Source organism: Phoca vitulina, unplaced genomic scaffold, assembly GCF_004348235.1.
Source record: "Phoca vitulina isolate PV1807 unplaced genomic scaffold, GSC_HSeal_1.0 scaffold1, whole genome shotgun sequence".
NCBI classification, from domain to species: domain Eukaryota; kingdom Metazoa; phylum Chordata; class Mammalia; order Carnivora; family Phocidae; genus Phoca; species Phoca vitulina.
This window is the reverse complement of record NW_022589704.1, coordinates 11,639,903-11,662,421: the sequence shown is the minus strand read 5'-3', so window position 1 is coordinate 11,662,421 and position 22,519 is coordinate 11,639,903. Positions and strand designations below refer to the sequence as shown.

At 38.8% G+C, this 22,519-nt stretch overlaps 2 protein-coding genes across 16 annotated transcripts in view; both read left to right on the top strand.

The window, feature by feature from the left end:
* COL4A3 (collagen type IV alpha 3 chain) overlaps positions 1–12,129 on the top strand; it is a 123,290-nt gene extending 111,161 nt beyond the window's left edge. The window contains exons 45-52 of the mRNA XM_032400990.1: positions 1,722–1,793; positions 1,881–2,006; positions 2,825–2,923; positions 5,766–5,978; positions 6,585–6,762; positions 7,101–7,215; positions 8,422–8,594; positions 9,389–12,129. Coding sequence (XP_032256881.1) covers positions 1,722–1,793; positions 1,881–2,006; positions 2,825–2,923; positions 5,766–5,978; positions 6,585–6,762; positions 7,101–7,215; positions 8,422–8,594; positions 9,389–9,473 — 1,061 coding nt within the window. The 3' untranslated portion in view covers positions 9,474–12,129. The remainder of the gene's footprint in view (positions 1–1,721; positions 1,794–1,880; positions 2,007–2,824; positions 2,924–5,765; positions 5,979–6,584; positions 6,763–7,100; positions 7,216–8,421; positions 8,595–9,388) is intronic.
* A 4,431-nt stretch (positions 12,130–16,560) lies between these two features.
* The window catches only part of MFF (mitochondrial fission factor), a 38,509-nt gene continuing 32,550 nt past the window's right edge, over positions 16,561–22,519 (top strand). For 6 of the 15 annotated variants that reach the window (XM_032400910.1, XM_032400945.1, XM_032400936.1 and 3 more), the window contains exons 1-2: positions 21,816–21,939; positions 22,017–22,237. In XM_032400910.1, the coding sequence (XP_032256801.1) occupies positions 21,893–21,939; positions 22,017–22,237 (268 nt within the window). In that variant the 5' untranslated portion in view covers positions 21,816–21,892. The other 9 variants (XM_032400964.1, XM_032400955.1, XM_032400928.1 and 6 more) reach the window with 4 other exon arrangements.

Here is a 22,519-nt window from a genome sequence, read left to right as displayed (position 1 = left end):
AGGATGCTATGACTTTAAATAAGGTTTTGAATATTGTATTTGTTGTCTTCACTGATTAAATCCTCTGGCATTGTTTTTGTCAGCAGGGAATCTATTACTATAGACTATGCAGGTGCTAAATAGTGAATGTGGAGCCAAAGGGAACTAAGCCACATTTTCACAAAGGAAAACCTTTTCCAGGTCCAAGAGAGGACAAGGTATAGAGTTCAAAGAGAGCCTTCTCAATGCTTCCAACTGCTGACTCTTCAAGGAGCAAGTTAGTTAAGAATAAATCAAAGCAATTGATTCTGAGGTGTCCCACTAGACATTGTGGGGAAGGGTGAACACTGGCAGGCAGCCTGAGAAACGTGTCCCACCTGTCACTCCCTACCTCTCAGAACAGAAATATCTAAGATTGGAAAAGATTATATAAAGGCTTGGGGTCCTGGATCCAGATGTGCCTCACATTTCTGCCCTCAGCCAAGAGTCTGCTTCTCCCTCTCCCTCTGCCCCTCCCTTTCTCCCTGCCCCTCCCCCTCCCCCTGTCCTTCTCTCCTCTCAAATAAAGAAAATCTTTTAAAAAAATTATATAAAGGCTTCACTAGAGAAAAACATTCCGGTGAAATATTTAGAGGTATTTAGATGGGAGATTCATAAAATCAGTTCTTTTGAAATATGTCCCATGAAACACATACAGTTTTTCTTAGATTTCAGAATAACACCATCTATCAGCTGGCACTACTGACAAGTTTGTACTTTATTTGTAAATTTTTAATCCCCAAAAGGAAAAATGGTTAGGCTTCTTCTGATGTATATAAATATGGACATCTTCCTTAAGTTCTGATACCAAGTGGATAGAGTGTAGTTTCCAGTTAACTTTTGGTACTATAATTATTTTATTGTATTTCTTCTTCTTTTTAAAAAATATTTTATTTATTTGAAAGAGAGAGAGCACAAGCAGGGGGAGGGGCGAAGGGAGAGGGAGAGGGAGAAGCAGACTCCCAACTGAATGGGGAGCCTGACAACACAGGGCTAGATCCCAGGACCCAGGACCGAGGATCATGACCTGAGCCAAAGTCAGGCACTTAACTGAATGAGTCACCCAGGGACCCCTTGTATTTCTTCTGTGAATATCATATTTAGTATTAAAGTCTTTCTAAGTGATCAGATGTAATAGCTACAATATTTCAAGATTTTTAAAAAGAGAGTATTTCTCCAAATCAGTGATTCTTGGTAAACTTTTATTCCTGTCAAAGACTATTTGGGAGAGAAATCGTACCATTTGGAAAGTTTACATGAAAGCAGATATTCTATATGTGTTCATGAGAGTTCCTAACATAACAGGCTCTTAGTAAATCTAGAGTAATAAGCCAAGAAAACAGATGACTATAACAATCGACATAAGCACTAGAAGAGGTTTTAATGTCACTTCATACTCTAAGTCAAATATTAAATTGGATTGGTTTCTGGACTTAAAAAGTGAACTCTTAGGAATTCTTCTCCTTCTATACTAAACTACAAGATCTTAATGCCAACTTCTAGAGTATATTTTTTAATAGACATTAAACATGACTGATTGAGTCCAAATAAAATGCCAAAAGTTGTAGCCATTATCACAGTGCCCAGCACCTCTAGTCCTAACTTCCAGTGTCTATTCTTCCGGTTGATCATAAACCTGAAGAGCTAGGGAACCCATTGTTCTAAATGAAATCAAATCACCTTTTTTTTTTTTTTTTTTTAAGGGGAGAAGGGTAATCCAGGATTTCTAGGACCAGCTGGACCTCCAGGGCAAATTGGGCCAAAAGGACCACCCGGTAAATATTATTTCCTTAGTGTTGCTCTTCATGAAGAAAAGGTAACTCATCAGTGAAGTCATCATTCTCTTATGTTCATATCAATAGGTGGACGTGGGGACCCTGGCACCGTTAAGATCATCTCCCTTCCAGGAAGCCCAGGGCCCCCTGGCCGTCCTGGAGGACCAGGAATGCAAGGAGAACCTGGGCCACCGGGGCCACCAGGAATTCTAGGTGTGGCACTGGCAGCATTGACATGGATTACTAGGAAGGGGTCAAACTAAAATACCTGCAAAGTGCTTTGGAAGCAAGCGATACAACTTCACAGAATATGTAACACGTTACAGTGTTTTTTACAATCAGTTTTAGGATTGAACTTATTTTACTCTTGACCAGCAGATAAAAGGTCTTTTGAATCTACTGACAACTGTTGTGTATAGTATAAGCTTGAGGAAATATACTCTGGGGCACTTACAGGTGTTTTTTTATTAAGCTCAAGTATTATGTCTGTCTTCTCTGACACTCTCAGTCTTAGAGCTCTATTTCGAAATGATTGCCTGAATAAACCTGAGTTCTGTGTATGTACACTTTTCTCACACTTTGTACAGCACTTGGAAGAGCAGTAAATGTAAATGTATGCTTAATCTTATGAAATCTTTTCCAAGTGTTGGTTTATGGAAACTGAACTAACCCCCTATTTGGGGTTAGCACACTGTAATAGCCTTCTGAGCAGAATGGTTATGTTTAAGTTTGCCTGAATTACCTGGGATATAAAAGAGATATTACTTTGATCAGTACAAGGGCATAGCAAATTCTGGAACAGTGTCAATCAAAATGGCAGCACAATTTTAAACTGCTGTTATTTCGTATGTTCCTAGTTTGTTTTTGAGGGTATAACAAGCTGGATGACCAACTGTCCCAGTTTGTCCGCAGCTCAGTTTGTAGGACTTTCATTGCTGAAACTGGGGAAGCCCCAGGGAAACTGGGATGGTTGGCTACCCTACATTTTATCCCGTATGAACCATTCAACACAGTGTTGTTTTTTTGCCTAGGACCCTGTGGGCCAAGAGGTAAACCAGGCAAGGATGGAATACCAGGAATTCCTGGGCCAAGTGGAGAAAAAGGAAACAAAGGTTGTAAAGGAGAGCAAGGTAAATATACAGCTGGTTTGTTCTCCTCACTGAATGAATGCTGTTTCAATATACAGAGAAGTCTTGTTTGAATACATGACTCTAAGAGTCATCTAGGTCTTTCAGTTTGTGTTGTTCACATTGAAAGCCAGGAACAAAATGTTCATTTGGAGGAAGATGAAAAACGAAGAGTTACTGGAATACACCATTCTTCCTGTCTCTTATCTGGGCACATGTACTCCAAATTTTTAGCCTGGGGACAAGTAGACCTAATAAAGCATGAATTCTATTTTTGGAAAGGTCAGTACTGTTTTTAATTATTTATAGGAGTACTTATTTAATAATATCTACTTATAGGAGTGGCACATAAGTACATAGTTCGAAAAAATATTATCTTGATGTGAATAGAAGAGCAACTTTGTATCTTTATCTAGGAAAGCCATCTTTCAACTATGCTATGCCATTTGTGAATATTGAATGACTGAACAGCTCATGTGTTACTCTGAAAAAGGTCCTCTTAAATATTTTAGGGTGGAGGTAAGGGTGCTGAACTTCGGGGGCAAATATGTGGGGCCTTTTGGGAACAGGATGCCGAAAATGACAAATATGTCTAGAAGGCTATGGTCGAAGGCCATTTTTGCTGGCTATACACAGGGTCTCCAGAACCAGAGGAAGCACACAGCTCTTCTTAAAATTGAAGGTGTTTATGCTGGAGATGAAACTAAATTCTATTTAGGCAAGAGATGTGCTTGCTTATGTGTACAAAGCAAAGAACAACACAGTGACCTGGTGGCAAACTGAACAAAGCCAGAGTAACCTGGGGAAAAGTAACTCATGCTCCTGCTTCTGCCAAATTCGAAAGCAACCTTCCTGCTAAAGCCACTGACCACAGAATCTGTGTGATGCTGTACCCCCCAAGGATTTAACTTACTGAAAAATAAATAAAGGTGTAGATTTGCTCTCCTGTAAAAAAAAAAATTTAGTCTGAACATAAGCTATATATGTCAATTTGATATATCTGGATCAAAATCTACCTTCTGCAAAAGTTTCAAAAGCACTTTCTAGAAAATACCCACATATCCAAAACTTATTTTTTAGAAATGCTGATTTTGTTAAATAAAAAAAATTCTAAATGCAATTTTCCAATTTATTGACATATGACCAGATCCACTGTAATAAAACTGTAAAGACTAAAGACTTAAATCTTTAAAAATTCAAATATAATGCTAATAATATTAATTATGATATTAATTGCATAATCACTCATGATTTAGTATTGTCATGAGTGCACTTTAGAGCACACTTAATCATTCAACTTTCCTTAAAATGTGTTTTCCAAAGTGGGAAAATGTAAAACTTTTATTAGTAATTCTACTAATTAATTCTACTAATTAAAAACTTTATTGACCAAGTTTCAGAATGGGGCCCTCGCAAGAGTGAGGGTCCTACAATACAAATTGTGTTGAGAACCATTAGCAAGTAGATAGAATTAGTCCTGATGCCATAAACGCCTCACAAGAATGATTAAAGGATCTAAGAGTTAAATAGCACAGGTATAAACTGAGAGTCCTGGCCTCTCTCAGAAATGCAGAAGATCCTTGATCATGCATACCTGCATGGCAGCTCACCTCCAGTTCCCGTCCTGCTCCTCTAATCACAATTCCTGTGCAGAGATCTGGAGGCATCTTTTGCTTGTGGCCAGTTACAGCCCCCTGGGAATGAGGGTAGATGTGGGGAAAAGTGAAGAAGGTGTATCTTCTCTATCTGATATTAAAAACATACAATTTTGGATGATTCAAGTAAGACATGAGACTTTGATGAATTTAGGTATGACCTAATTTTTAATTTCAAAGAATAAGCCAAGACCCTGGAAAAGACAGGAATGATGGGTAGACTGAAAAATACAGAATCTCGGGGCTGTAACAAATCCTGGGGAAAGGCATTGACTTCTGAGGCAAGACTACATGGGGGCACCGCCTGACTCCAGGGCCTGGCTGTTTGTGGGAAACAATAATACCTCCCTTGACTCGTGGGCCCCAAATCCAACAGTCTCTACCCTCTTGCATTTCTTTAGGAACCAGGGTGGGTTGGGTGGAGCTTGGGGTGTACTGGCAGTGGAAATGGGTTAGGGTCCAAAGGGGGATGGAAGCCAGTGCCGATATCATAAATAATAGCTATCTGATGAATAAAAGGAGAGGAAAGAACAGGAGGATGGAGAGAAAGGAGAGCTCTCTGGTCCTTATTTAGAAAGTGACAAACATGTATTTGCCTACTCTAGTGCAGAGGAAAAAAGTATAAAAACCACTTACTTTGCCCTAAACTCATATAGATAAAAGAAAGTAACTTATAACAGTAAAAAAAAAAAAAGTATTTTCTGTTCCTATTTGCCTTACTGAGTAAAAACTTTCTCGAAGTTTACACCTTTAAAAAGAACTTCCGGTGTTTTCCATGAGTGTTTACTGACTTTATCAAAAGCACATGTAATTTTTTATTATCCACTTGAATAGACAAATAGATATTTGACTTAGTCACCCACGTCGTAGGATGCATTCACTCATACATAAAAAATGTATATAAGACCTACTAGATGCAGGCCACTGTGCTAGGTACCACAGAATGAAAAGAGAAAGAAGACCTGATCTCAAAAATTCATCATACAATATACACAGATATTTATAAGAAGAAGCATTGTGCGATAAACTAGTCAACATTTAATATTGTTTGGCCATTTTGTAAGCCACTCTCCTTTAGGACCCCTTAAAGTGGGGCTCAACAGATATACATAAACATTGAAATTAGTACTTTGGGAAAATGAGTTTGAGGTTTTGTTTGTATCACAACACGTATAATGTGTTTTTTAAAGGACCACCTGGATCAGATGGACTGCCAGGCTTGAAGGGGAAACCTGGACACATTGGACCACGTGTAACTGCGACAATGATGAGAGGCTTTATCTTCACCAGGCATAGTCAGACCACAGCGATTCCCTCCTGTCCAGAAGGGACAGAGCCGCTCTATAGTGGGTTTTCTCTTCTTTTTGTACAAGGAAATGAACAAGCCCATGGACAAGACCTGGGTAATGTCCCAGCCCTACTTTTCAGTCATTTTGTTCCACATACTGATTGTCAACTTTTATAGCATGGGGGTACTTCTCTCTGAAGTGTGAACAAGCCTGAGTACCTTATAGCACTTTTTAAAGAGAGTAAATAAAACAACATTGGCCTAATGTCTAATTTTCATTCTGGAATGTACAGCTCTGGAAGGAGCCTAGCTAATGAATGTCAGTCTAGCTCATCCTCTTAAATCATCTGTTTGCTTTTTAATCTTAAAAGCAGCATCTTTTCTGAAGCTTAGTTATTAGCTATTATATATATATGAAGAACTGGGAATACTTTGAAACAAAGACATTTTCCCAACTGACCTCGACTAGTCTGCAAGTGCTAGACTGATTAGAAAAGGTCACCCGGAGTATTAAGGGGGTGGGAGGAGAAGGAGAATTTGTTTGCTTTTATTGGATCTTTGATTTCTATCATCATAAAAACTTTTTAATAACACATTCTGCAAATAACTTTTGGGTTGTCTTATTCTTGCCATAGGTTGTTTTAATTAGCCTCTACCTAGTAATGATGCTCAAAATAATTTTAACTTACTGAAAGTGATACTCAGTCTGATGTTTCATTAGGAACTCTTGGCAGCTGTCTGCAGCGGTTTACCACAATGCCATTCTTGTTCTGTAACATCAATGATGTATGTAATTTTGCATCTCGAAATGATTATTCATACTGGCTGTCAACTCCAGCTCTGATGCCGATGGACATGGCTCCAATTACTGGCAGGGCCCTGGAGCCTTATATTAGCAGGTAAAGATCTAATCCCTTAGTTTTGTGATGGGACCAGGTGAATCATTTCATTTGTAACGGAACGTAAGGCAACACATCACGGTGCAGAAAGTGGTGATGCTGCCATATTCTTTTTTTTTTTTTAAGATTTTATTTATTTATTTTAGAGAGAGAGAGAGAGTGTGAGTGGGGGGAGGGGCAGAGGGAGAGAGAAAAATTGCATGCTGAGCTCGGACCCTGATGCGGGGCTCGATCTCCCAACCCTGAGACCATGAACTGAGCCAAAACCAAGAGTCAGACACTTAACCAGCTGAGCCACCCAGATGCCCAGCTGCCATATTCTGTATTTCACATTACAGATGCACTGTCTGTGAAGGTCCTACGAATGCCATAGCCATTCACAGCCAAACCACTGACATTCCCTCATGTCCCAATGGCTGGATTTCTCTCTGGAAAGGATTTTCGTTTATCATGGTAAGGAGGAAAGGAACAGCGAATTCACAGTAAAGATTACCCTTAGAACCTTACATTGGACTGGGTGAAATGTGGCCCCCAAGAATGATGCCGCCTGACATTCATGTGCACAATATTCCATGGACATTTGCTTTAAAATCTGGAAATATACTTTTTTTAAGTAAGTTGGTTTTTTGTAAATAATGGAGCATTTTAAAAAAATGACTCTACCCACAAATTCTAAATAAGACATTTAGGTGATGAGTAATGCCATATTAGTTATTACTATTGAATGCCTTTTTTTTTTTTTTAAATGCGGCAGCTGCTTTATATAGATGTTCCATAACTCTTATGGAAGCCCTGGAGGTAGTTCCTGTCTTCTACAGTTTCATAAATAAAAATGAAGACCCCAGGGTCTCACAACTAGGAAGTGGTAAAGCTAGGGTTTGAACCTGAGTCTGTCTGCTCCAAACTCTTTTTGCCTTACACTATGCCCCTTTGACATTCATATGAAGATGGGGGCTAAGAGAAAAAGCCTTTTAAAGAAAGATGCCCCAGATGTTAAGTGCTAAATGAAGAAATCTATGGACTGACCATCAGTGATTCTGATAGCCACACATATGTGGTTGGTGGTTATTCATATTTTGTATAGCATCAGTTATGACACATTATTCCCCCTTCTTTACTCACAGACATCCATTCATTCAACCATTAATTCAACAAATATTTATTGAACACCTACCATGTGCCATGACTGTTCTAAGCACTAAGAAGAACACCAACAATGAACCAAAGTTCCTGCTGGTCATGGAACTTATATCTTAGTGGTGAAGGTAGACAACAAGCAAGAAGACAAAATAACCATAATGGTAATGAATTCAGATGGTGATCGGTACTCTGAAGGAAATAGGAGATTGTGAAAGGGACAAGGTCAAGGAAAGCCTCCTGGAGGTTATATTTAAGCAGACCCCTGAACTATGAGAACGAGCTAGCTGACTGAGGAAAAGGAGCATTTCAGGCAGAAGAAATAGCTTTTCCTTTCTTTTTGATGACTAATCCTCAACTTGGAAAGTACCTGGAGTATTAGCAGATCTGGGTAAAGAAGCATAAGAAGTTTATTTCATACTATTTTTTTTCTTACTATTACAAAAAAAAAAAAAAAAGTAGAGCACTGAAAATTTGAACACCATGCACAGAATTCTTATCCAGATATTTTTATCGTGATAGTTCACAAGTGCGGGTTCTGAGGGCGCTGGGCAAGCACTGGCCTCCCCTGGCTCCTGCCTGGAAGAATTCCGAGCCAGTCCATTTATAGAATGTCATGGAAGAGGAGCGTGCAACTACTATTCAAATTCCTACAGTTTCTGGTTGGCTTCATTAAACCCCCAAAGAATGTTCAGGTAACTATTCAAAGTCAAGTTTAATCTGATGACTCAGTTGCAGAACTATTCAGAGGTTGCCATGTTAGATTTTCATTACCTGTGTGTTGATGAACTCACATTTAAAAGAGCTCCCCGTGCCAACAAAATCCTGTTTACAAGTGTTCTACAGTCAACAAGTAGCCATGGGTTTGTACTATTGCACCAATAAAGAGCCAAAAATGTGATTTTTGTCACCCACCAAATATATTTAACATCTGTATATGAACTTATAGCAAGTTACTGAATAAAACCACGAAATGATCTGCTGCTCTTAATTTACTGTACTGCAAGACTTGTGAGTAATACAGACTATTTAAAGGGTAAGGGTGGTTTTTATTACAAAATAGAGAATCTGTAAGTTTGCATCACAGCCTATGTTTTCCTCACTGCTGCTGAAATACAACTAAATTATAAAATGTTGACATATATACCTTTCAGAAATATGCCTCCTATAATAAAGTTTAGATGAGCTACAATATTTTTTAAGATTTTATTAATTTATTTCAGAGAGAGAGAAAGAACACAAGCAGGGGGAGGGGCAGAAGGAGAAGGAGACTCCCCACTAAGCAGGGAGCCCGATGTGGGTGGGGCTCAATCCCAGGACCCTGTGATCATGACCAGAGCCGAAGGCAGACGCTTAACCGACTGAGCCACTCAGGCACCCCGTAGATGAGCTACAATATTTATTAATAAATCTCAAACCCAGCAAGTATTCCCTCTTTATCTATACATTGATGAGATTTTTTTGTTTGCGTTTTTTGCTTTTATTTCAGAAAACCTATTCCATCAACTGTGAAAGCTGGGGAGTTAGAAAAGATAATAAGTCGCTGTCGGGTGTGCATGAAGAGAAGACAATGAAGAAATCGAAAGAAAAACAGAACTGTTATTTTTCATCCTAAATAACCAAGTAATGATGCAGAATATACATTTATTTAGGTATTTTTCTCTAACCAAACAATATGGTTCTGTGATGACTTAGTACAAAGTTTCTATTTGTTTCCCCACACAACAAAGCATTTCTTTTAAGTCAGTTCTGCCATCCTGGTATCTAAATCTGTGCTCTTGCGAAGTTTCCTAGGGCAAGGCAGCAGACTTTTCAAAAAATACCACTGAAATCCTATGCCACTTGTATCCATTGCATGATCTCAATGGCAATTGTATAAAGTCTCACGCTACAAGTTAAGAGCTATTTGGTCACTGGATTCCCAAGATTTGCCCCTTCTATTCCAGTCTTTGAAACTCAGGGAGGCTAAATTGGTTTTAGATTGTTGCCACCACCCCCTTTAGCCCCTGAGACTGGATGGAGACGGGGTCAGGTGGAGTAATGGCGCCTCGTTAACTGGACTGGACTTTCAGACCTGTTCAGTAAACTAAAGCCTGAGGAAACCAGAACTGAACTAAGGTTCATGGTTATTCTAGGGCTCTTTCAAGTGTACCCAAGACTAAGGCCAAAAGAGGGTTTCTCTGAATGGTTTTGTTCATATTTTTAAAAAGATTTTTTGTTTGTCCATTGAATTCATTTCACCGCAGCAATGTAACCTGCTTGCATTCAAATTTTTACCCTTAGTGAATTAATTTTAATAGGATGATGTTACACACATACTCTGAAATGTATCTTTTTTTTTTTTTTTTTTTTTTTACCAGTTCACCCACCCAAATAACAAGGATACTACTTATTAGATATGTACTTTATCCCCATCCCTATAAATGTTGAGAAAACTTAAGACATTTGCTGGCTAATCAGGCTCAAAATATTTTTCCTTTGTTGTGATCCATTCATATTCTGTGTAACATGGGTATTTCCAGATTTATTCCCTGACTACTTCTCTAATTCTTCTTTTGTAAAAAATTATGTGTTTTATATTACATAGTCTCACCAACCATGTTGAAAGAGTCCTGTAAAAATCTTAATGCACAAATTGTATAGCTTTGCAGATATAAGACTTAAGACTTGCTTTTCAGTGTGTTGATACATTCCCAAGGTTACTTAATTCAACTGAACAAGCATTTCATTTAGCACCAAGCCATGCCCCAGGCACTGTGCTAAATTACAGATAGGAAGAGGGAGAAAAAGAGACTAATGTTTCTGATCTGATATCCCAGAAAAGGTAACTAACTTACTGTTGCTGTTAAGACTCCCACGTTTCTGAGCTGGCTTTTTCGCCCCTTTTCTTCGTCACTGTTCTTATATTCCATCATCATCATTCAGTAGGCCTCAATAAAGGTTTACAAAAAGATCTCTGCCCAGGGAAAGCCCAGGACATCTAGCTTCCCTTAGGCATCACGGAAGCCAAAGTAGGAACAACGTTAAGAAAACAAAGATCTGCAAGACACTAAGAACCACTTGAACTTGATGGTAGCGCTATTTGATGGATCTCAGAGGCCAGGTATCCTGAGGCAAAGCTCTGAAGATGCTTCCTGACCCACCCAGGTGGCGTTGGTGGTGCTGATATTTAAATTCAGGTTATTGCTTCAGTCTCAGTTGCTCTGTAAATGAAGGTGAAGGTGGGACCCCAGAGGACAGCACAGACTGTGACCTTGGTTCCCACCCTTCACTGCTCAGGTGACTGCTCTCAAGCCATTTTTACATTTAAACATTATAAAGGGCATTTTACTTAGCTTATTTACTTAGACTCACCTGATACTAAGACTTTTTTGCTCTAAAAATATCCTCCTGTCCCAGTTGTACCATAATGGCGTATAGGGGCTAACTGATGGCCACAAACCCTCTATAGGACAATAGTTCTCAAAGTGTGGTCCCTGGGCCAGCTGCATCAGCAGCCTCTGGGAACTTGCTACAAATGCAAATTTTAGGGCTGACCTCAGACCTACAGATTCAGAAACTCTAGGGGTAAAGCCCAGAAATCTGCATTTTCACAAGCCCTCCACGTCATTTCCGACACACTCAAAATTAAGAACAAAGTGCTGTAGGTAAACAGCCGAGAAACGATTCTACAGGCAGTTACGAGGTACAGCTGGCCATAACTACTCCATCTGTGCCTCGCTTTAAAGTCCAAAATCACAAACGACCCTAAGATCGTCTAATTTTACTAATACGTAAAACCCCTAGATTGGTGCTAATGCCTAATTACTGGCCTCTGCTTATCCAAGCCTCCGTGTTCTCTTGCCCTCTTAGCAGTGTTTAACTTCTGAGGAAGCCAGGTGATGCTAAAGCCTTACATTCCAGTGAAGCCATATTAACAGTTGCTCAGTAATACCTTTGAGACTGAACCTTAAAACACGGCTCTCATGCATTACTTTCCAGATGCCTATGAGTAGCTTACAATGTTATGAAGACTTAACTTTGTAGATAAAATGTAAATAACTTGTTTCTTTTCTAAATGGGGCTTCAACTTTTGAATTTCACAGTGTACTAAAATAATGGATTTCTCAGCAGTCTCTCTTTTTGCAAGGTAAACATTATTAACTTATTTATAAAAGTATTACAATAATGCTGAATTTGAATTTTATTGCTAATTTAACTTACAAAGATCTTTCTATGCAGCAAATGTAACTTACTGCAACTAAACTTAATTTAATGTTTACTCTATAACCAAATGAAATATATTTAAAATATATTGAATATTTTATATTATTATCCTGACAACATTACAATATTGTAATGGACTAATATTTCTGTAATTATAGCTAAAATTATTTTATTGTATTGTCTAAAAATAAAATTGAAAAAATTCTTTCTGGTCTTATTTTTTTCAAAGTGGAAATAATTTTTTTGAATTGTAAAAATAAATGTTCACTGTAAAAACAACAGACAATACAAAAGTTATGAAGAATATAAAAATTGCCATGATCTAACCAGTCACCCTCACCCAAAATAATTAAGGTATATGCCCTTCCAGAGTTTTTCCCTATAAATATGTTTTTGAACAAAAATAGAATAAAAACATGCTGGTTGTAACCAGTTTTTTTTTAACTTAATACTCTATGGATATTTTTTCACATCAATAGACAAGAACTAATCATTATTTACACCATAGTCCACTGCGTGGATTTACAACATAAGTCAATGAATCCCCCAATTGATGGACACTTAATTTAGTTTTATTATGGAAATACTGTACACATTTCATTTAACATTTTCCAGTTACTTCCTCAGGATCAATCTCTAGAAGGAAAATTATAGAATCAAAGGACTCACAGGATCTTAGGTCTTTGGTATACATATAAAAATGTTCTCCAGGGGTGCCTGGGTGGCTTAGTCGTTAAGTGGCTGCCTTCGGCTCAGGTCATGATCCCAGGGTCCTGGGATCAAGCCCCGCATCGGGCTTCCTGCTGGGCAGGAAGCCTGTTTCTCCCTCACCCACTCTCCCTGCTTATGTTCCCTCTCTCGCTGTGTCTCTCTCTGTCAAATAAATAAATAAAATCTTAAAAAAAAGAAAATGTTCTCCAGGAAGGTTAGAATTTCCAGCTATATCAACAATGTAAACACCCATCTCCATATGCTTTTACCAATTCTGGATATAGCTGTTCTTTTACAATTTTGCCTATCCCACTTTAATTTACATTCTGCTCACTACCAGTGATGCTGCATATTTGTCACTTAATTAGTATTTGCTCTTTTAATTAATTAGTGTTTGCTTTTTTATTTTTATTTGTATTTGCTTATTTTGTATTAGTGCCTGTTTTTTGTTTTCCTTTGGAGGGCGTAATCACATCTTTGCTCATTTTCTATTAGGGTATTTAAGAAATTTTTACAAATCAGTAAGAAAACGTATAGATTACAGAAATTATGGGTCATACATTTTGATAAATGTTTCCCATTTATAATATAAATATTCCTCATTCAAGGAAAAATATTCATAAAATTTTAAATGTAGAAAAATGGTAAAGAGGAATGCTTTTAATATACAAAATAAGAAATTTTGTAAGTAAGGAACTTTCAGGCTGTGTTAAATGCCAATCAAGATTATCAAAGGAAGAAACTGAACAGTGATCTTGGGTAATAGTTCTAAGAAGACAAAGAAGATTGTTGCTCAAATATATTAGAAATATTTTAATAATTGGGCCAAAAAATCTACATTGAAAACATTTGAGCCAAAAAAATGTGTTAATACCTTTAAATGAACATATTTTTACTGCTGGCAAGTAGAGGGATGAACATTGTATTTGTGATCTCTCTCTCTCTACTTGCAAGTCTGTTTGGAAGGAAAAATTGTGATCAGTCTCTAATGGATTCTTAGCAACCTACTGATGGGGGACTTGCAGAGCCCTAACACTGCCTAGTTCACCTCATCCTATTTCCAGCTCTGCCTACTGGAAACTGAGAAACAACCAAACACAGAGGAAAAAGTAACTGATTTTGAATAACCAGGCTAAATCTAAACATCCAGATAAAATATGACCCTCTCCAGGTGTTTGTAGACTCTATAGTTTTTCTAAAAATGCTGACATTGCTCAAAACCTTTTTAAACTATTGCTTTGGAATTGGGTTTATCAGCCAAACCAGGAAGTAGGTCTCATCACTTTATACCCGAGACCTACAGCATGCTCAAGATATCTGGCTACACAGAAGACATCCAGATGAGTGAGACATAGACCTTGGTCTCAAACATAGAACTTAATCTGGTGGCAGAAAATAAGGCAAATACATAGATTAATTATAACACTGGACAGAATAAGTGCCGTAAGAGATGACAAATAGTGATTCAAAAGTTGGAGGCCTCAGGAAATAATTATGAAAGAAGAAATTTTTAGGTGGTCCTTTAAGGGCAGTTAGGATTTCAAGAAGCAGAAGGAGGCCAGAAGCAGGATGGCATTCCAGGTAGCAGGAATATTATGGATAAGGGTAAGTAGTTAGGAAAGCACGAAGCAATCTCAGAGAATAATTAATGGTCAAGAATATATAGAGTACAAGAACATACATGGAATAGATAGGAATATATGGAATATATGTATTCTCTGTATATGTAAACATCACATGTGCATACACATACACAGTGGTAAATAAACTGGCATTGTAGGAGTTAGGGCCATATTAGCTAGAGTTTCAAATACCAGGTTGAACTCGTATTTCATTGGCCGGTATAAGAGCAGTGAAGATTCTGACAAGAGTAGAATGATCATATAAACGGTAACCTAGAAGGCCCAGTATTTTATATACTGCCCTTGCCAGGCTATTTCATAATTTCAAGTGTTTTTAAAAATTACTGGATTGCTGTTAATGGACTTTTGAATTGTAGAGAACTATAAATCATCAATTTCTTTTAAACCTGGGGCTTCAAATTTGGGATTTCACAATTTTTGAAACTAGGTTCTTTGTGGATTTAACCTCTGGTAACAATTAGAGGAGAAAAATGATTGGAGCTCGGGAGGCCTATTAAAAGGTTATCAGCCCAGATGATGGGTAGTGATTTAGCAGTGGGAACAGAACAGACAGAGAAAGTGGGCAGTTGGCATTGAGGATGGGGGCTTGGGAAACAGTGAATGATGACTTCAGAATTTTGAAACTTGATGATTGGAAAATAATCTTGCCATTACCTGAAAAAAAAAACAAGAGAAGGTATCTGGACTGGGAAGAAGGAGAAAATCTGAGTTTGAAACCCTGTTAGGATTAAAACTCTAAAGGGGCACTTATGAAGAATTGGCTAGAACTAGTGCAACAGGATGAGACGAAATGTATGTGCTAATTTATTTAGATTTATATGCCACCTTTTCCCCACAAAAGATTTGAGACAGTTATGGATGCAAAGATAGTCAGTGATGGATTGAATCCTAAACAGGAATGTCTACATTAATGATGGAAGACCCAGCATGAAGCTGTATCACAAAAAACAAGGGGGCAGAGTTTCCAGGTAAGGGAGAGAAAAAGCCTTCTTTTTTTTTTTTTTTTTTTTTTTTTTTCCGTTGAGAATCTACTACCAATGTTTGGTGGTTTCATGTACCACACTGACTCCTTTAACAGAATCAAATGATTCAGGAAGATTAAGCGTGATCAGAATTAAGGGAGAAGACTGGATCTGGCAACTGGTTCACAACCTTCATTTGTTCAAAACGTTTTTCTTGTGCGGAGGGGGCAGGAGTAAAACGCAAACTGCAAGTAATTAAGAAGTGGAAGGGTGTGGGAAGCAGCAGGGCCCTCATTTCCACAAGTCTTGGTTATGGATGGCTTACCCAGCTTGGTCTTTCTATCCTCCCCCAAAAGGTTGGTTTGGAATGACGCATCATTCCTAAAATCTATCTATTCTCACAGAAGAATGGTTTGCCACTATTACGAAGGGACCCAAGAACATAATTCTCAAAGTGCTTCCCAAATTATTTTGAAGAATGGTAACCGCTCTGGAATATCTCTAGATTCTAGAGAAGTACCTACTCATGTGTATGTCCTTGTTCGACTGTTAAAGTTCAGGCATACAAAATATCCCGCGATTTGGCTTCAGTCTGTCCCAATGTTGGGGAGCATAGCCCCGAGTTTCCCACGGGAAGTTAGTTAGCTGGTTAGATCCAGAGAGGGCTCTCCCGAAGCTAAACAAGGCTGCTAACTACTGTGAAACCGAACTTCTCCTTTTCCAGCATTCTCATAGTGAGGGATTAGTGAAGCCAGTCAGGGCAGCGGTCACCGTCAAGAAGACATCTAATAATTAGAGGGCTCGACCAGTAATCAAAATTGGAGTATCACCTGCAGTGTTGGTGAAATATTCAGAGTATTAGGCCTCACGCCACAGAGATTTTGATGCAAACAGTCCTGAAAAATAGTCATTTTAACTGGCTATCGAAGGTTTACCTTGTAAACACGTGGGTCTTACAGATCACGAACTCTAGTTAAGTTCAAGCGTGAACCAAACTCATACCACGGAAGGGTTGTTGCCTCCGGTTGGCGCACTTTGCCCTCAACAAATATGTCCCCGTATCGCCGTCGCACTGCCCCCGCTCCTGTGCGTGAGCCTCACATCCGCCCTTCCCTGCGTCACATGACCACGAACCCGCCTCAGCTACGGCTCCTGGCAAGGGTCAGCCCCGGCCGTTCTCGCGTCTCTGCCGGCCCGCTTTGGGCCGCTTCGGCCGGTGCTTTGCCCCGGCGCCGCAGTGCGCTCGGCCAACCGCCTCTAGGAGCGCCCAGCCGAACGCCCCGGGAGCCGGCGGGCGGCGGCCCTCGCCGGGGACCCTCCAGCGGGCCCAGGGGTGAGTGCTGATGCCTTCCCGACCCGGGACCCGCGACCCGCGGCCCGAGCCGGCCTCGGGCCTAGCGCCGCGGCCGTGACCGTCCGGCCGACGGAGGGGCCCGCGGTGGCCCCGGCCGGTCCATGGCGTCCCCGCGAGTCCCGACCTCCGGGCTCTGGCCTTTCCTCCTCCTCAGGACCTTGCCGCCTCCTCGGTCCCTGAGGAGAGCAGCACACGCTCCTGCGAACGTTTTGGGGCTAACCTGCCCCCACCTTTCTAGGTCGGGGTCTCATTTTGACAGTCTGGGGGAGGGGGTGGGGGAAACACTGGGGGCGTCCTGAGAGCTTGAACGCGGAGCTTTGCTGGGGGTTTCCCCTCATCCTTCCCGGCCGAGGCTCTGGCCCCTTTCAGAATGACCTTGGACCAGACGCCAGCCAGCTTGACAAGTAGTTTTTTGTTTTGTTTTGTTTGTTTTTTTTTTGCTTTGTGGGAAATACGTGTGTTCGGAAAGGAAGGCGGTGCTGGAAGCCGGTCGGCGGCGGGAGGCCCCGGGTCGGGTGGGTCTGTAAGCACGCTTGCTCCCAGGTGTGGATGCTGGGAGTTAGTTGCTCCTCGGATTTCCTTCCAGGAGCCGGGAAGCCGGAGGAGGAAAGCTCGGGCGCCGGTTCCGCCGAGCCTCCGACCTTCACCTGCAGGACGAGGCCCCTTGGATGGTGCAAGAACACCCCGGGCCGCGTCCTACAGCGTTAGAGCAAGGGGCGCTCTGTAGGCATGAGTACCCTTTCCAAGTGGTGACAGCTTTTCATTGCGGCAGATAAGAAACGCCCCACAGCCCTTGTTCCCCAGTGTGGAGCCAGTTGTATTCAAGGCTCCCGTCCGCTGAGAGACTTGACCTGAAGGACCTTAAGTGTTTTCTCTCCCTAGATTAAAAGCATTTGTTTCTGTGTCAGTTTCGTCGGCTAATGAGATCCCAAAGGAAAAACCCTCAGGAAAATGGATTTGGAAAGAATTAGAACGACTTAGTTATACTTAGTAGTCTTCTCCCCGTGTAATTAAATTATGTGTAGGACCTGCTATCTTTTTGGTTTCAAACACTTGGGAATTGGTTTAGCTGTTCTTTCCAAAAGGAAATTGTGTGTTCTATCCCTTCCTGTCCGATAGGGCTGCCTCGTTTCAGGATTACAAAGTTTAGCAGTTGCTTTCCTCCCTTCTGCTGTTGAAACTTGTCTTCTGTGGATTCATAAGCTTATTTTAAAATTTGTGGATTTGTGTTTTTTTTCAAGTTTTTGTGGCTTTTCTTTCCAAACTACAATTAATCCTGCATTACTACAACCTGATTTGCTAATGCACCTATTTTTTAAGTATAGTTGCTTGAAAAGAGAATGGAAACAGGGTGACCTATATAAAAACCTTGAACTAGGTCCACACAATAAGTGATAAAGAACCGGACTTTTTTTTTTTTAATAATTGGAGAATTATATAAATCTTTGCAACCACAATCAATTTGACCCAAGTTGTTTCTGCGACTTCCTGGACGATTTCTCTGGGTTCCAGTGTTCTAATATAGAAAATAAGAAAGTCAAGCTTGAATCATTTGTCCCAAATTTGGGACACTTTCCAGGAGTGGAATTTGACTTGATTCTAAATAATATATGGATGAGGATTTTTTCTTTTAGTTATGTTTTGGTTACATGTATTTATATATGTATGGTTTAAGGCAGTAAAAAAATAAAATACATTTAAGATGTTTAAAAGTTGAGTTAAAGAAAAACTTAAATGTAGGTTGAGAGTAAATGCACTGTGGGAATGTGGAAAAAACTATAAAATTGGTAAATTACTGGTATTTGGGAACTTGTAGGCTTAGAGATTAGAGGTCTAAAATCATCTGTGATTCTGAGAGAGATTTTGTCTCCTTAATTATATGACGGAGAATCGTGTACTGGCTGCCTAATAGATTCTAATGACAGAACCCCTGGAATTAATATCTTAACTCCAAATGAGAAGTTTATTTTACGTATTGCCGAAAGATAATACCAAAAATGCTACAGTCTAATGAGGGAGGAAAAAAGATAGATTCTGATCTAATTAGGACAGTACAGTGTTATATCTTAGAAAAGTTCTATTTACTTTTTATTTTTTATTTTATTTTTATTTTTATTATTTATTTGACAGAGAGCGAGCGAGAGAGGGAACACAAGCAGGGGGAGTGGGAGAGGGAGAAGCAGGCTTCCCGCTGAGCAGGGAGCCGGATGCGGGGTTCCATCCCAGGACCCTGGGATCATGACCTGAGCCGAAGGCAGATGCTTAAAGACTGAGCCACCCAGGCGCCCCTCTATTTACTTTTTAAATTTAAGTAGCTCAAATAGGCTACAGGAAAATTTGGCTTTTTCTAGAGGTTGTCTTTTCAGCATCTATCTTTATGATCTAAGTCTGTGATATTTTACAGGCTGACAGATTCTCATAAGATGCTGCTATAGAATGAAACTAATGAAATTTTGACACTCATGGGATGATGTATTGGTGGAAAGTCAATATGACTGAAATGCAGTAAATGGAGTGGGGAGAACAGCACATTTCAGGGAGATAATGTTCTGGTTATTTGTGTCCCTTGTTTATTATAAAACTTGAATTTATAATGTCCCAAGACTATAATTATTTTGAGATACCTCTTTTCAATATCATATCTGAATATAAGCTTTTATTGTGCTTCATCTACACACAAGTATTGGAGGAGTTTCTCCTCTAGAAAGATGCACAAAAATTATAATAGAGATTGCCTATGGGGACCTAGGTGGTTGTAGGATAGCGTCTGGTGGGACACTGTGTTTTCTCTGAATGTTCTTGTGTGCTTTGTACCATGTGCATATATTACTGGTTCAAATTCAAATACTGACTGAAAGTTGGGAATGAAATAAATATGAAATTAAATCAAGTATTGCATGAAAATAGCTGAATGAAAATTTAGCCAAAATGCATTTTTTCCTCCTTAATATATATCTATATACACATAAGTATTAAGAGTCTTTCAAACTTAAATATTTTTCATCTGTCACATCTTCCTGAATTCAAATCAGAAATGATGACAGTTCTTTATCTTATCTTGCATTAACTAATGAATGATTGTAGGGCCCTGTCCGTGGGACTAAAATTGGTGGTAAGCTTGTTAATTTTTTCTGTGTTGTATTGGTTTCTTAATATAAGGTTGTGTATCTTTGGTGACTTATCATGTAGAGGATTTCCAGCAATGAATCCCTAATGTTGGTATCATGTAGGTTTTCAATGAGCTCCTATTTTTCTCCCCTAGGGACAAAAGTGGCTCTAAATCCAGCACAGGCACATTGAAGCGAGTTAAAGGATTTAATATGAAGCACAGAAGCAGATAGTGCCAAATAGCAAGCTGTAGTTGGTACACATTTGTGAGTAAAAATTTTGTCTTTTGAATCTATTTTCTTAGTCTTTAAACCATCTGCATGCCAGATCCTTAAAATTCACACATTTTGGTAAAGAATAAAGGAAGCAATTTAGCAGTCATAATTAACCAGTTGTCAGGGCTTAGCACTCTGAGCAACCTCCAAGAACTCTCCTAAGCATCTTATTGAGGTAGTTCAAGGGTTGTAACACATCTCTGACATGGAGTTTAGGAAATACCCTAGGTATGACTCACCTTTATACCGTCTTTACTTTTTATTGCCCTTGATTTATATATAATATCTTTTGCTGAAAATTCAGTGTAATTTGGCTTTTGAAGTCATTTCCTTTTAAGGAAACCATTACTTATACATCAATTTTTTAGGTTATGTCAGATATATTTACTTCTGCCCTTTACATTCTCTTCATGATTTCTTCCTTGTATTGTACTTAAGCCTTAAAAAAGAAAAGGACTTTTTCCCCTTTCAGAATATAATGATTAAAGGAGTCTTATGGCAAATTTTTTTTTTTTTTTTTTTTTTTACTCTGACTTCATATATTTATATACGTTTGATTATCCTGTTTGGGAAATCATAAAATAGTGACTGTGTGTAAAATCATCTTTATGAGTTTTGAGGTATAGAATAACTCTGGGAGAAATATGAAAATTGGTTTTGTAAATCAAGTCTTAGAGATAATTTTAAGTAGATATTTACTTTTATTCATGGTTTTTTTTTAATGAATGAATTGTTGAAATACTGATTTTTATTCTTTCTTTTTTACAGCTGGAAAAGCAGTGTCCGTGTTGTTATGTACACCTCCAAAAAAGTTCAGATCTGTAGGGGAATTGTTGTATAAAGTAAACTCAACTACAGGGTAGCAGTATCTTAATAGCTATTCTAGACGTGTATTTACTGTATTAAAAATGAGTAAAAGAACAAGCAGTGACACACCCCTAGGAAGGTCAGTGACATTTTATTCAGTTGAGCTGGTGCTGTAGGCTTGAGAGATAGTGGCTTTAAAGCTGATTGCCATCGGCTAACCATGCTCTTTTACACTTCTTTCAACATTTTGTATTTGGGGGTAACTTTCCTCTGCATTTTCCTGAAGCATGGATCCTTCTCTAATTTAGAAAGTTATTCAGTGCATTTGTACTGTCTTTCCCCATTAAGGCATGTCATGCTATTTAAAAAATATACATGTAAATATGAAATTAAATACAGGTTAATGTGAAGCTTTTAATCCCACGAAACGAATGCATCCAGGAAGGATTCATTGCTACATATTCTATATTTGGTGTTCATTGCATCTCAGTCACCAGGTATACATTCAGTAAGAGAAGTTTGAATTTGTATCTTGTGATTTTTCAGGGGAATACATTTTTTAAATAAATTTAGAATTAGCCTTATTTACTTTATGAATTTGATTTTCATCATTAAAAGGTTTTATTTTTTTCATGCATGACAGCAATTCCTAATTTATTTTTATAAAATCCTAGCAGCTTTCCCTCAAATTATTAACTAGGAAATTTTAATTTAAGTTTTATTTCATTCATTTTTGATTTATAAGCTGCATGCATAGCTATGCAGAGAGAAAGGTAGTGTATATGTGTGTGCACATTTGTTTTGTGGTTATACAATAATTTTAAATTTTGCTTTTAACCAATATCCTTAGGGTGCCATTTCAGCTGATAAGTGAGAAGGCATTATGTTGAGGAAAACATTTTCTTCAGTCTTTTACTTTTCCTTTGTATGTCACTACTCACAAATGAGAAGTCTCCTTTTGCGCTTCCTACAAGGTATTGTCTTCTAACTTCACTTCGTAAAGAAGACTGACATTTTAACAGTCACCCCGTCTTTAAATTTTTGCCCACAGAGTGAGTGGGGCAGCATTTCCTTCTCCCACTGCTGCTGAGATGGCGGAGATTAGTCGAATTCAGTATGAAATGGAATACACCGAAGGTATTAGTCAGCAAATGAGGGTCCCGGAGAAATTAAAGGTAGCACCACCAAATGCTGACCTGGAACAAGGATTCCAAGAAGGAGTTCCAAACGCTAGTGTCATTATGCAGGTTCCAGAGAGGATTGTTGTAGCAGGTATTTTACATTTGTTTATAAAGTTATCTGATAAGTCTTTGTTTTATGTATTTTTATGAAAACTTCTGGGTTTTTCAAAATACTATTTAGAAAAGGGGATGGGAAATACAACTTTACATTATTTTCAAAAGTTTTATTATAATCGCCTGAAATTTCAGACAGTATTTTTTACTAATTCAACTAATTGAGACATAATTTACATACATAAAATACATGTAATTTTTAAGTGTGAAGCTTGATGAGTTTTGACAAATGCATGTACTCCTGTGACCTTCCACCACA